This window comes from Tachypleus tridentatus, chromosome 3, assembly GCF_004210375.1.
Source record: "Tachypleus tridentatus isolate NWPU-2018 chromosome 3, ASM421037v1, whole genome shotgun sequence".
Lineage (NCBI taxonomy): Eukaryota > Metazoa > Arthropoda > Merostomata > Xiphosura > Limulidae > Tachypleus > Tachypleus tridentatus.
Genome location: NC_134827.1, coordinates 109,836,693 through 109,852,058, shown reverse-complemented (window position 1 = coordinate 109,852,058; position 15,366 = coordinate 109,836,693). Strand labels below are relative to the sequence as shown.

The 15,366-nt window shown below is 35.0% G+C and overlaps 2 protein-coding genes across 2 annotated transcripts in view; one reads left to right on the top strand and one right to left on the bottom strand.

Annotated features, from left to right (window-relative positions):
• Nucleotides 1-741: 741 nt before the first annotated feature.
• On the bottom strand, nucleotides 742-2,491 carry LOC143247737 (uncharacterized). Its single transcript, XM_076496162.1, has 3 exons — nucleotides 2,336-2,491; nucleotides 1,781-1,860; nucleotides 742-1,218 (listed from the first exon to the last, which is right to left on the bottom strand). Exons 1-3 carry the CDS (start codon nucleotides 2,376-2,378, stop codon nucleotides 1,000-1,002), a joined length of 342 nt encoding a protein of 113 aa, XP_076352277.1. The 5' UTR covers nucleotides 2,379-2,491; the 3' UTR covers nucleotides 742-999.
• Nucleotides 2,492-14,096: 11,605 nt separating this feature from the next.
• LOC143245965 (putative glutamate receptor) overlaps nucleotides 14,097-15,366 on the top strand; it is a 61,549-nt gene continuing 60,279 nt past the window's right edge. The window contains exons 1-2 of the mRNA XM_076492217.1: nucleotides 14,097-14,217; nucleotides 14,693-14,720. Of these exons, the coding sequence (XP_076348332.1) occupies nucleotides 14,097-14,217; nucleotides 14,693-14,720 (149 nt within the window). The remainder of the gene's footprint in view (nucleotides 14,218-14,692; nucleotides 14,721-15,366) is intronic.

Here is a 15,366-nt window from a genome sequence, read left to right as displayed (position 1 = left end):
AAGGTTACGTTGCTCATAGGCCTAAACCTAAGCCTAGAGGAAGCGTTTCGATACGACCCAGAATGAAATGCGTAAGTTACTTGGTATTAAATAACAAATAAATAAAGAAGAACAGGTAATCATACGTATGGTGCTGTAATACCAGCACATAACTCTTCAGTATAACGTTATTACTGGTAATAAATAACACAAACATTCCAGTGGTAATATCAGGTAGATACGATAAACATATAGCTCACAAAACATGAGAACTGGACAAGATTTAAGTCACTAAACAATCCATGAAACATCTTGGTAAAACCTGGTGGAGGTACTGCGACTTTTCGTCTTTTCAAAATTTAACTAATCAAAATGGGAGTGTCGGAAAATATGACACCTGTTATTATTTAACACCAACAGTACAAACAACAACGATTTATGTGTACAATTACTCTTTATGGAATAACCTAAAGAGAAATCGGATAGTTAACATGTTCGAAGTGTTTAAATACTAGAAATTATTGTAAAAATTAATTAATAAAATAATTCTGGTTGTTCACAGTCTGAACCGATCAGTGTTGTTAATACTGGTTGTTGCTGTTGTTATCCAGTGGTTTGAAAACAAAACAGTTAACACTTCACAAAGTTTCATTGTTGTTGGAATGTAACGAGTTCTATATGGAAATAATAGACTACAGTATAGTTACAATAATAATACTTTTACGTAATTTGTGGATTAAATAAAATAAACGTGGGACGTGATAATAACCAGATTGTTTAATTATTTTACACAATTGAAAACAACATTCAAGTTGTACAACGGTAAACACTATATCAAAGCTCACAAGCATTACGACAACAGCGACAATCTGTGCCTTTTAATGTTTCTCAAGCGTCTGATTACGAAATATTTCTGACCTACAGATACATATTTTGAGCGCAATAAACAAGCGACCGACGATACAAATGTCGATAAATATTGCCAGATGGAATCATTTACAGTACCGAACTGAAGAAGGTTTAATTTAGTTTAATTTTAACTCCAACTCCAGCTCCAAAGTCAGGTTTCCCATTGAAGAATTTCCCGCCACCAAAAGGTCTCACCTCCTGTTCAACGGTTCCACCGACTCCAACACTAACTCTTCCGTCTTTACTTTCCCATACTTTTGTTCCAACACCTAATCCACCCTTGAAGGTTCCTGGTTCTTTACCTCTGCTCCCAAAGAAGGCGAAGGCCGGCTATACCAAGAACAATAAAACAACGGTCTAAGTTCTACTGATTTAACCACAAGTAATAAGAAAATACAATATATTGAATAATGAATCCAGTTTTATCACATTAAAAAAATTCTACAAAGAAGAGAATGAGGTTAATTATGGCAGATTCGCTTTGTTTGTTTTTAAATTTGGCATAAAGCCACACGAGGGCTATCTGCGCTAGCAGTCCCTCATGTAGCAGTGAGAGACCACAAAGTCACACGAGGGCTATCTGCGCTAGCAGTCCCAAATGTAGCGGTGAGAGACTACAAGGAAGGCAGTTAGTCATCACCACCCACCACCAATTCTTAGGCTACTCTTTTACCAACGAATAGTGGAATTGGCCATGACATTATAACGTCTCCACTGCTAAAAGATCGAGCATGTTTTAAGTGATAGAGATTCGAACCCGCGACCCGCAGGTTACGATTCGAGCACCCTGAATATCTGGTTATGCCAGACGAATTTGGACTTTATTCAGTTCAACTAAGATACACACATTTACAGACTTTAACTGTCAGGTCATACAGTCCGAGAGGCCTACCTTTCCAACATCTTTGTCTGTTAGGGATAGGTCTATAGCTCTGTGTCCAAGCGTCTTATCCTGCCCGTTAGCCACGAAACCTGACAAAACAAAGTTATAACGTCAGATAAACAATGTTTGTAAGTTTAGAATTTTCTGAACGTGTAATAATTACACCACTATTTCACTGACTATATTCGTCAAAGTAAACAGAGCAGCAAAACTTACTCTTTTCCATGTAGAAATTGTCCAGAAATAAATAATACATGTGTGGCCATTCTAAATATTATTATAATATTTCTGTAAACATGTGCGATAAAACATTACTGAATAACTCTAGATATCAAACAGATATAAATTAATTGTAACCTAACTAATGCTAGTTCATTTAATATCGTGTGATACTTTATACATAGTTTATGGTAGCACTTTAGTTGTGAACAAGTTGTTTCCATAAGTCTGTGATATATATTATTATAAGTATAGATAAGTTCAAGGTAGATTAAACAACCAAACCGAAGGAAATGGAGAGTTTTGTCCACTGAGAGAGACGTAGAAGGAAAATAGTTTACTTACAGGTAATATAAATCAATGCCAACAGAAGATATACTTTTATCATGTTGTCGCTGTTTATTGGCTACGATTTCTCAGGTACAGTGAAGATGTTATAACAGCTGCTACACGAACCAGTTGGATTGTATATATATATTCGAACAGACTTCTTTGGCAACTCTCCAACTCGCTGTAGCACGTGATTCCGCGAGACGTAGTTTCCAGTTCTCGGAATCCGGCACTTTTTGTCCCGTATAACCATTGTATTCTTTCAGTACGTTTTAGTGGAACGTTGAAGTGTTTATGAAATTCGTTCTTTGTAATTTGTTGTTTTGGATTTCACTTACAGGTCACTGATTCACGTTATAGTGCAACATGTAATCGTGTAAATGCGAGAACACGTTTTTTCCCGTCGTGTCGTGATGTGCATCCGATCTAAGAGTTACTCCGTTTATATCAAAGTTTTAGCACAAAGTTTTGTTGAATTAATAAAAGTTTGACGAAATTATACCTGAACATTTAAGACTTGCGGTACCTTAAATGTACCATTAACATAAGGGTGTCGGTGTAACCTTACATTATTAGAAGACTTGTAATCTTACATTAACAGAAGGGTGTCGGTGTAACTTTAATTATTAGAAGAGTGTCGGTGTAACCTTACATTAACAGAAGGGTGTCGGTGTAACTTTAATTATTAGAAGAGTGTCGGTGTAATCTTGCATTAACAGAAGGGTCTCGGTGTAACCTTACATTAACAGAAGGGTGTCGGTGTAACTTTAATTATAAGAAGACTTGTAATCTTACACTATCAGAAGATTTCGGTGTAATTTTAATTATTAGAAGAGTGTCGGTGTAATCCTACATTATTAGAAGAGTGTCGGTGTAATCTTACATTATTAGAAGAGTGTCGGTGTAATCTTACATTATTATAAGAGTGTCGGTGTAATCTTACATTATTATAAGAGTGTCGGTGTAATCTTACATTATTAGAAGAGTGTCGGTGTAATCTTACATTATTAGAAGAATATCGGTGTAAATTTTTGATTTGAGATGAGTTTCGGTGCAGACTTAAATTACTAGATGAATGTAATAAATAGAAACGTTGTATATTTTGTTAAAAGTAGTTTTGTAGAGACTGCTGAGTTATAATAAAACCTCAGTGATTTTTCTAATATATTTAACTTAAGTTAATTTAGGTAAGATATCACCTGTGGTATAATTGTTTAATGAGATTATTTTAATAAAATAAATAAAGAAATATGGGATATTATAAAGAACGTAGGCTAGTCTGGAAGTGTGGGGTTCTGTTTAGGCCAAAGTGGAAGTTGTTCATGTCTAACTTCAGTGTCCAGGAACGTAGAAGTTGTCCAAAAGACATAATGATTCTTTTACCACCATTAGAAGCAAACAGTAGAAGTTGTCCAAAAGACATAATGATTCTTTACCACCATTAGAAGCAAACATTTATAGTATATTTTCTCTGATACGTATGAAAATTCTATCTCAATTTGTATGTACAGTGTTGAAAATACAATTACATGATGAGAGGTCATCATCAAAGATAGGGGGGAAAGTAAATGTTAGTAGATGAGCAGAACTCTGGTGAGAGTGGGTGACTGTTTTCACATCCTGTACCCACCCCCATTAGCTGCGAGCTTGGATATTATACGAATTCTTATTTTGTGCTTACTTGTAACATAAATCGTTTTCAAAAATTGATGAGCAAAATTAACTCACTGGTTTTTCTAAAATTACAATTAAATGTATGTAAACATATTGATCCAATTTTCTGTTTTTGTAACAACCGTCAATTATTACCTCACGTTTACGTTAGATGTCGTAACTTGAACAAAAACCCATTCAAGTGCCACCAGACCTGCACGGTTGAAAGACCATGAAACTAACTCAAAGTCCATTTCAAAGAGTAGGATTTCGTCTTATGAAAATGTTGAAACACCACGTGATTTAAACCGGTTTATGGTTTCAGTTTCAGCTTCAAACTAAACTTCTGAACAAGAGGATTCCAGGTGATCACATGCCTGTAGAAAATCAAGACATTCCTTGCGAACCCTTCTCGACAAAAAAAGTGTAAAAATTTAACCCTTTCTGAGGCCCCTAATATAAATATACAGATGTAAAACAAATATAACACGATCTTGATGTGTGAAGTTGAAATGTGCCTCGACCAGAAACAAGAGTGGCAGAACTCCAGCTGCAAAAAGTCCTCGGAGTTTGAGAAATAGTAACTAATCTCAGCATTGTGACATCTCAAATTCATGTCTTCTGTGTTGTTTAGTTTCGATTTTTTAATAACGTTTGATTATTTAATTACGTTAAGAAAATGACGTCAGTATTGTATCACCGTCAAGATTCATTTCCGTTTCAACATGCGGCTATCCGTTTCATCCGTCTCACAAGGAGCACAAAATTTTCAAAATTTGTACTTCAGTAAAAAGTCTAGTCAAGCATTTTAAAACCTGTACTGCAACGCACGTGGACTAATTCCTACAATCAAATATCTGGGATTGAGATATTTCTGTCCCTAATTTTGAACTATTGACCTGAAGAAAGACAGGCAGAAGGCGACATACACTCGCCATTAATATAAGGATGTCACTGATTTTGACTTCTTGACATGAGGGAAAATGATAAAGCAAGATCGACGGTGAGGAACTGACTGGTCTAGAAGTATTAATGTGGTGTTTCAATACCTTCAATCTGAAGCCTAACCAAACCAATAACCCACCATTTGTCCCCTTTCAAATTCTTAAGACTTACATGGAACACTAAATTAGCCCGCCATTTGTCGTCTTTCAACCTTCTTTAGACTTATATAAAACACTAAATTAGCTCCTATGTATCATAGAAATACTATGTTTGAAGGTTATGTTTCGTGACTGGGATACACCTCCTATCATTCTTAGAAATACTTTATGTGAAGGTTATGTTTGGTGACTGGGATACACCTATCATTCTTAGAAATACTTTGTTTGAAGGCTATGTTTGGTGACTGGGATACACCTCCTATCATTCTTAGAAATACTTTGCTTGAAGGTTATGTTTGGTGACTGGGATACACCTCCTATCATTCTTAGAAATACTTTGTTTGAAGGCTATGTTTGGTGACTGGGATACACCTATCATTCTTAGAAATACTTTACTTGAAGGTTATGTTTGGTGACTGGGATACACCTCTTATCATTCTTAGAAATACTTTGTGTGAAGGCTATGTTTAGTGACTGGGATACACCTCCTATCATTCTTAGAAATACTTTACTTGAAGGTTATGTTTGGTGACTGGGATACACCTCTTATCATTCTTAGAAATACTTTGTGTGAAGGCTATGTTTAGTGACTGGGATACACCTCCTATCGTTCTTAGAAATACTTTGTGTGAAGGTTATGTTTGGTGACTGGGATACACCTTCTATCATTCTTAGAAATACTTTGCTTGAAGGTTATGTTTGGTGACTGGGATACACCTACTATCATTCTTAGAAATACTTTGTGTGAAGGTTATGTTTGGTGACTGGGATACACCTTCTATCATTCTTAGAAATACTTTGCTTGAAGGTTATGTTTGGTGACTGGGATGCACCTCCTATCATTCTTAGAAATACTTTGTTTGAAGTTATGTTTGGTGACTGGGATACACCTCCTATCATTCTTAGAAATACTTTGTTTGAAGGTTATGCTTGGTGACTGGGATACACCTCCTATCATTCTTAGAAATACTTTGTGTGAAGGTTATGTTTGGTGACTTGGATGCACCTCCTATCATTCTTAGAAATACTTTGTTTGAAGTTATGTTTGGTGACTGGGATACACCTCCTATCATTCTTAGAAATACTTTGTTTGAAGGTTATGCTTGGTGACTGGGATACACCTCCTATCATTCTTAGAAATACTTTGTGTGAAGGTTATGTTTGGTGACTGGGATGCACCTCCTATCATTCTTAGAAATACTTTGTTTGAAGGCTATGTTTGGTGACTGGGATACACCTATCAAACTTAGAAATACTTTGCTTGAAGGTTATGTTTGGTAACTAGGATACACCTTCTATCATTCTTAGAAATACTTTGTGTGAAGGTTATGTTTGGTGACTGGGATACACCTCTTATCATTCTTAGAAATACTTTGTTTGAAGGCTATGTTTGGTGACTGGGATACACCTATCATTCTTAGAAATACTTTACTTGAAGGTTATGTTTGGTGACTGGGATACACCTCTTATCATTCTTAGAAATACTTTGTGTGAAGGCTATGTTTAGTGACTGGGATACACCTCCTATCATTCTTAGAAATACTTTACTTGAAGGTTATGTTTGGTGACTGGGATACACCTCTTATCATTCTTAGAAATACTTTGTGTGAAGGCTATGTTTAGTGACTGGGATACACCTCCTATCGTTCTTAGAAATACTTTGTGTGAAGGTTATGTTTGGTGACTGGGATACACCTTCTATCATTCTTAGAAATACTTTGCTTGAAGGTTATGTTTGGTGACTGGGATACACCTACTATCATTCTTAGAAATACTTTGTGTGAAGGTTATGTTTGGTGACTGGGATACACTTCCTATCATACTTAGAAATACTTTGCTTGAAGGTTATGTTTGGTGACTGGGATACACCTCCTATCATTCTTAGAAATACTTTGTGTGAAGGTTATGTTTGGTGACTGGGATACACCTTCTATCATTCTTAGAAATACTTTGCTTGAAGGTTATGTTTGGTGACTGGGATGCACCTCCTATCATTCTTAGAAATACTTTGTTTGAAGTTATGTTTGGTGACTGGGATACACCTCCTATCATTCTTAGAAATACTTTGTTTGAAGGTTATGCTTGGTGACTGGGATACACCTCCTATCATTCTTAGAAATACTTTGTGTGAAGGTTATGTTTGGTGACTGGGATGCACCTCCTATCATTCTTAGAAATACTTTGTTTGAAGGCTATGTTTGGTGACTGGGATACACCTATCATCCTTAGAAATACTTTACTTGAAGGTTATGTTTGGTGAGTGGGATACACCTCTTATCATTCTTAGAAATACTTTGTGTGAAGGCTATGTTTAGTGACTGGGATACACCTCCTATCATTCTTAGAAATACTTTGTGTGAAGGTTATGTTTGGTGACTGGGATACACCTTCTATCATTCTTAGAAATACTTTGCTTGAAGGTTATGTTTGGTGACTGGGATACACCTACTATCATTCTTAGAAATACTTTGTGTGAAGGTTATGTTTGGTGACTGGGATACACCTCCTATCATACTTAGAAATACTTTGCTTGAAGGTTATGTTTGGTGACTGGGATACACCTCCTATCATTCTTAGAAATACTTTGTGTGAAGGTTATGTTTGGTGACTGGGATACACTTCCTATCATACTTAGAAATACTTTGCTTGAAGGTTATGTTTGGTGACTGGGATACACCTCCTATCATTCTTAGAAATACTTTGTGTGAAGGTTATGTTTGGTGAGTGGGATACACCTTCTATCATTCTTAGAAATACTTTGCTTGAAGGTTATGTTTGGTGACTGGGATACACCTCCTATCATTCTTAGAAATACTTTGTGTGAAGGTTATGTTTGGTGACTGGGATGCACCTCCTATCATTCTTAGAAATACTTTGTTTGAAGGCTATGTTTGGTGACTGGGATACACCTATCATCCTTAGAAATACTTTACTTGAAGGTTATGTTTGGTGAGTGGGATACACCTCTTATCATTCTTAGAAATACTTTGTGTGAAGGCTATGTTTAGTGACTGGGATACACCTCCTATCATTCTTAGAAATACTTTGTGTGAAGGTTATGTTTGGTGACTGGGATACACCTTCTATCATTCTTAGAAATACTTTGCTTGAAGGTTATGTTTGGTGACTGGGATACACCTACTATCATTCTTAGAAATACTTTGTGTGAAGGTTATGTTTGGTGACTGGGATACACTTCCTATCATACTTAGAAATACTTTGCTTGAAGGTTATGTTTGGTGACTGGGATACACCTCCTATCATTCTTAGAAATACTTTGTGTGAAGGTTATGTTTGGTGACTGGGATACACTTCCTATCATACTTAGAAATACTTTGCTTGAAGGTTATGTTTGGTGACTGGGATACACCTCCTATCATTCTTAGAAATACTTTGTGTGAAGGTTATGTTTGGTGAGTGGGATACACCTTCTATCATTCTTAGAAATACTTTGCTTGAAGGTTATGTTTGGTGACTGGGATGCACCTCCTATCATTCTTAGAAATACTTTGTTTGAAGTTATGTTTGGTGACTGGGATACACCTCCTATCATTCTTAGAAATACTTTGTTTGAAGGTTATGCTTGGTGACTGGGATACACCTCCTATCATTCTTAGAAATACTTTGTGTGAAGGTTATGTTTGGTGACTGGGATGCACCTCCTATCATTCTTAGAAATACTTTGTTTGAAGGCTATGTTTGGTGACTGGGATACACCTATCAAACTTAGAAATACTTTGCTTGAAGGTTATGTTTGGTAACTAGGATACACCTTCTATCATTCTTAGAAATACTTTGCTTGAAGGTTATGTTTGGTGACTGGGATACACCTCCTATCATTCTTAGAAATACTTTGTTTGAAGGCTATGTTTGGTGACTGGGATACACCTATCATTCTTAGAAATACTTTACTTGAAGGTTATGTTTGGTGACTGGGATACACCTCCTATCATTCTTAGAAATACTTTGTGTGAAGGTTATGTTTGGTGACTGGGATACACCTCCTATCATTCTTAGAAATACTTTGTGTGAAGGTTATGTTTGGTGACTAGGATACACCTCCTATCATTCTTAGAAATACTTTGTGTGAAGGTTATGTTTGGTGACTGGGATACACCTCCTATCATTCTTAGAAATACTTTGTTTGAAGGTTATGTTTGGTGACTGGGATACACCTCCTATCATTCTTAGAAATACTTTGTTTGAAGGTTATGTTTGGTGACTGGGATACACCTCCTATCATTCTTAGAAATACTTTGTTTGAAGGTTATGTTTGGTGACTGGGATACACCTCCTATCATGCTTAGAAATACTTTGCTTGAAGGTTATGTTTGGTGACTAGGATACACCTCCTATCATTCTTAGAAATACTTTGTGTGAAGGTTATGTTTGGTGACTGGGATACACCTCCTATCATTCTTAGAAATACTTTGTGTGAAGGTTATGTTTGGTGACACCTCCTACCTTTATTATATCAGGTTAACTTAACATAGTAGAGCTGTAGTTATTAGTTTACCTCTCCAAAGTTTCCAAGTCTCTAACAACGCCACCAAGAATACAATATTAATGTATTTGTGTCACCATAGAGATGACTTGTATTTCCAGTTCAAAGGATAATAAAAACAACTCAGTTTTTCAAAGACACGAGTGAAAAGTTTTGTGCTATTTCCAATCATTCACGTTAGGGATATAACCTTATATGGTGTGTCACGTGGTCCATGTAGACGGTGTTGAAGTCCGCTTGTAAATAGACCAGCTTTGAACCGACCTATTATTTCTGAGGAAAGAAACAAAAAGATGGAAGTTATAACGTCATGTCTCCACTGTTAGAATAGCATCACCAACGGTTTTGTTTACTAGGATTTCTACATCAATACCGGTTTCTACTACTAAAACGATAAGTTCGCAACCGATTTTCACTACTAAAACGATAGAATCTCTAGCAGTTTCTACTACTAAAACGATAGAATCTCTAGCAGTTTCTACTACTAAAACGATAGAATCTCTAGCAGTTTCTACTACTGAAACGATAGAAGTAATACCGGTTTCTACTACTGAAACGATAGAATCAATACCGGTTTCTACTACTGAATCGATAGAATCAGTACCGGTTTCTACTAATAAAACGACAAAATCAATACCAGTCTCTACTACTGAAACGATAGAATCAATACCGGTCTCTATTACTAAAACAATAAGTTCGCAACCGGTTTCTACTACTACAACGATTGAATCACTGCAAGTTTCTACTAATAAAACAATAGGAACACTGCTAGTTTAAACCACTACAACGATAGAATCACTACCGGTTTCTACTAATAAAACGATAGAATCACTACCGGTTTCTACTACTGAAACAATAGAATCACTACCGGTTTCTACTACTGAAAGGATAGAATCAGTACCGGTTTCTACTAATAAAACGATAGAATCACTACCGGTTTCTACTACTGAAAGGATAGAATCACTACCGGTTTCTACTACTGAAACGATAGAATCACTTCCTGTTTCTACTACTGAAACGATAGAATCAGTACCGGTTTCTACTAATAAAACGAAAGAATCACTACCAGTTTCTACTACTGAAACGATAGAATCAGTACCGGTTTCTACTAATAAAACGATAGAATCAGTACCGGTTTCTACTACTAAAATGATAGAATCAGTACCGGTTTCTACTAATAAAACGATAGAATCACTACCGGTTTCTACTACTGAGACGATAGAATCAGTACCGGTTTCTACTAATAAAACGATAGAATCACTACCGGTTTCTACTACTGAAACGATAGAATCAGTACCAGTTTCTACTAATAAAACGATAGAATCACTACCAGTTTCTACTACTGAAACGATAGAATCAGTACCGGTTTCTACTACTGAAACGATAGAATCAGTACCGGTTTCTACTAATAAAACGATAGAATCACTTCCGGTTTTAAATACTAAAACGATAGAATTCCTGTTGATTTCCACGAAAGCTTGTGAAACAAAATTTGTTGAAGTAAACTCAAGGTTGTGAAATCTTTATTCCTACACAATAAAAACAGAAATTAGTAAGCTTCGTTCATAAAATGATTCAACTTATTACCACCAGGTGTACAGACCTTTATTTGAACGACACAACCTATATGTGGTGTAGAATATAATTATATACATGTATATGTAGAAACGGTTGGTTTGGGTTTAGAAAATCGTTATGTAGAGGAGCGAACAACGTTTCGACCTTCTTCGGTCATCGTCAGGTTCACAAAGAAATAAAGAGGTAACTGATCGATAGCTGACCACATGTTAGAAGGGGGTTGTGTATAGATATGTAGAGGGTGTGCTTAGATGTTTGATTATATTTATTAATATAGGAAGCTGACGATGACCGAAGAAGGCCTAAACGTTGTTCGCTCCTCTATATACAAAATTTTCCAAACCCAAACCAGCCGTTTTTTCATATATATTTTTCGCTACAAGTGGGTTTTCCCGTCATCACACAATATAAGTATGTTTACTGTATGAGTCATCCAGGAACTCTGACAACATTAAATCTAATGTTACTGTTTAGAGAGTTATACCCATTGGTGAATATTTAAAACCTTGTCAGATATAACAACGTCATTAGAAAATAATCCTTGAACTAAAGAACTAGTGCGAGGAAGAAGCCTGATATGGTCTTGTGCTTAGGACGTAGGGCACTCGAATTGGCCGTGGAGGCGTTATAATATGATGGTTATTCGAACTATTACATAGCTCCAGTTGACCAACTACCTTCCTTCTGGTCTATCATTTCTAAGTTAGAGACTATTAATGCAGACATCCGATGGTTCTGAGCGACTGACTCGTAATGTAAGGATCTCGGGTTCGAATCCACGTCCCACCAAAAATTCTCGCCCTTTTAGTCTGGAGAGCGTTATAAAGTTACGGTCAATCCAACTATTTGTTGGTAAAAGAATAGCCCAAGAATTGGCGTTAGGTGGTGACTACTGACTCCTTTCTTTTAGTCTCACACTGCTAAGTTAAGGATGGCTATCTCAGGTAGCCCTCGTGTAGCTTTACGGAAAACACAATCAGTTAGAACTAGACAAATATTCGTTGTCTCGTTGTAAATAGTAATATTTGAATGATTTATGAGAAGCCGTGTGTTTCGTATCACATTTAACTGTATCTGTAGTTCAGATATAAATAAACTAGTCTGGTTTGTATATATGTTTTATGTGTTGTTGTTTATATATGCTTGTTTCTACTTCTCTGTTAACACTTAACTCTTTGTCAACCAAATTAACACTGTTTTCGTGCTGAAACGTTAACGTTTTATGTTTGTTTTCAAAGAGGGAATTATGTCTTTACTGTCTGTATTTAAACAAAGTCTGTTTATGTACTAAAACACTGTCCAAACTTTGACTGAAGTTGAAGTTGGACGTGACCTAGTAGAAAGCGCGTCGGGCCTTTCGGATCGAAGAGTCCACAATGAGACACGTGTTAAGAACTATGAACAACAGTCAGTCCTGTTCTTCGGTTCCAAAAGAACCTTGTCTTTTTGTCTGAATTCTACGAAGAGGCAGCCATTACAGTATAATATTACAGTTATAGTATTACAGAGTGTTACAGTATAATATTACAGAGTATTACAGCATAATATAACAGAGTATTACAGTATAATATTACAGTTATAGTATTACAGTATAATATTACAGTTATAGTATTACAGAATAATATTATAGAGTATTAAAGTGTAATATTATAGAGTATTACAGTATAATATTACAGAGTATTACAGTATAATATTACAGAGTATTACGGTATAATATTACAGAGTATTACAGTTTAATATTACAGTTATAGTATTACAGAGTGATACAGAATAATATTACAGAGTATTACAGAATAATATAACAGAGTATTACAGTATAATATTACAGTTATAGTATTACAATATAATATTATAGAGTATTACAGTATAATATTACAGAGTATTGCAGTATAATATTACAGTTATAGCATTACAGTACAATATTATAGAGTATTACAGTGTAATATTACAGAGTATTACAATATAATATTACAGAGTATTACAGTATAATATTACAGAGTATTACGGTATAATATTACAGAGTATTAAAGTGTAATATTACAGAGTATTACAGTATAATATTACAGAGTATTACAGTATAATATTACAGTCATAGCATTACAGTACAATATTATAGAGTATTACAGTGTAATATCACAGCATACAATATAATATCAGAGTATTACAAGTATAATATTACAGAGTATTACGGTCAATATTACAGTATCAAAGTGTAATATTACAGAGTATTACAGCATAATATTACAGAGTAATACAGTATAACATATAGAATATATTACGCGTAATATTACAGAGTATTACAGTATAATATTACAGAGTATTACGGTATAATATTACAGAGTATTACAGTATAATATTACGGTTATAGTATTACAGTACAATATTATAGAGTATTGCAGTATAATATTACAAAGTATTAAAGTGCAATATTACAGAGTATTAAAGTGTAATATTACAGAGTATTACAGTATAATAATACAGAGTATTAAAGTGTAATATTACAGAGTATTACAGTATAATATTACAGTTATAGTTTTACAGTACAATATTATAGAGTATTACAGTGTAATATTACAGAGTATTACAGTATAATATTACAGAGTATTACAGTGTTACAATATAATATTACAGAGTAATACAGTGTAATATTACAGAGTATTAAAGTGTAATATTACAAAGTATCACGGTATAATATTTTCAAGTTTGTTTTTAGTAAGATTCACTTCAGCTCGAATACACTTTATGTCATTCTTCTGACGGACGTATCTAACCTAAAGGCAGAAAAATGTCACCTGCGCACACTTTGAAACGTTGTCAACCTAAATAAAGGAACAATTCCTGGAAACGTCCAGATATATTTCGCCTGAATTTCAAACCAGTCTTTATAGTTCAATTTTTGTGCCTTAAACGGCCTGGTGGTTAGAGTACTCGACTAACAATGTGCGGCCGGAAGGTTCTAATCCCATCACTGAACAAGCTAGGCCTGTCAGCAGTTAGGACGTTACAACGCTACACTCAGTTTTCATTTAGTCGGCCAAAGAGTGGCCCAAGAACTGGCGGTAGGTAGCGTTGACTAACTGCCTTCCCTTTAGTGTATCACTTCTAATTTAGGGACGACTAGAGCAGTTAGCCCTTAAAGAGCTTTGCACAAAACTTAACAAAAATAACTAAAGAAGTAATTGTTTGTCTGCCTGTTTTGAACTTAAGCACAAAGCTACAGAGTATCGAAAGCCGATGTTTAGCGGTGTGAATCCGTAGACTTGCCGCTTGAAGAAGCAACCGGAAATGTAATTTTTCTGTTTTTTCATTCTGTAATAAAATCCAAACCGTCTCGAATATTTGCAAATCATGTTTTTATAACAACAGTGAAAGCTTATTTAAAAAAAAAAACGGGTATAACTTACTTTTACGAAACCTATATTATTTTAAATGTATTTACTATAAACAACTTATTTCCCTACAACTCTACATCTCAGGGACCATTTGATCGATAAGTTGCTTAAATTTTTGTTTATTTTAAAATTTTACACTTAGAAAGAGCTGCCACCATGCGTCGAAGAAGGTAAACTAATATAATGAAAACATACGTAAAGTACTTGTCATGTAACGAAAAAAAAAAACAAACATCAGTAGCCGCATTGTTATTACTTGTTTGGTTTATTTCCTGTTAAGCATAAAGTTACACATTGGGCTATCTCTTCTGTGCCCATCACAGGTACAGGTTTCGAAATCCGGTTTGTATCGTTTTAAGCCTTAAAATTTGCTGCTGATCTACAACGCGGCATAACCTTGTTAAATGTCGAGGGTTGCGTTGATGAAACAAAAATACAATAGTGTTCATCTCTGCCGTTAGATGGCAGTAAATTGGTATGAAAAAATATTTTTATTGATTAGATATTTTTTTTAGATTTTTAAAAATAATTAAGGTCATTGCCTCATGCAAAGTTAATTAATATTTACTTCTCATCATAACCAGATACTAAACATTAAACTGATAATGCTGTTCAGCATTCAGTGGGCCATAAATTTCCAAAATCGCGAAAAAAAATAAAATAAACGCCTTTATTGTCTCCAATTAAAAGAAAAGAGTTATCGATTCTTGTCGTAATAATCCTATAATTTAGTTCAATATAAAACATTTTCACAATATTAACAGGTGTATCCAAACCAAGACCTTGTTGTACTATGTACACAATTATGGCTCTCCC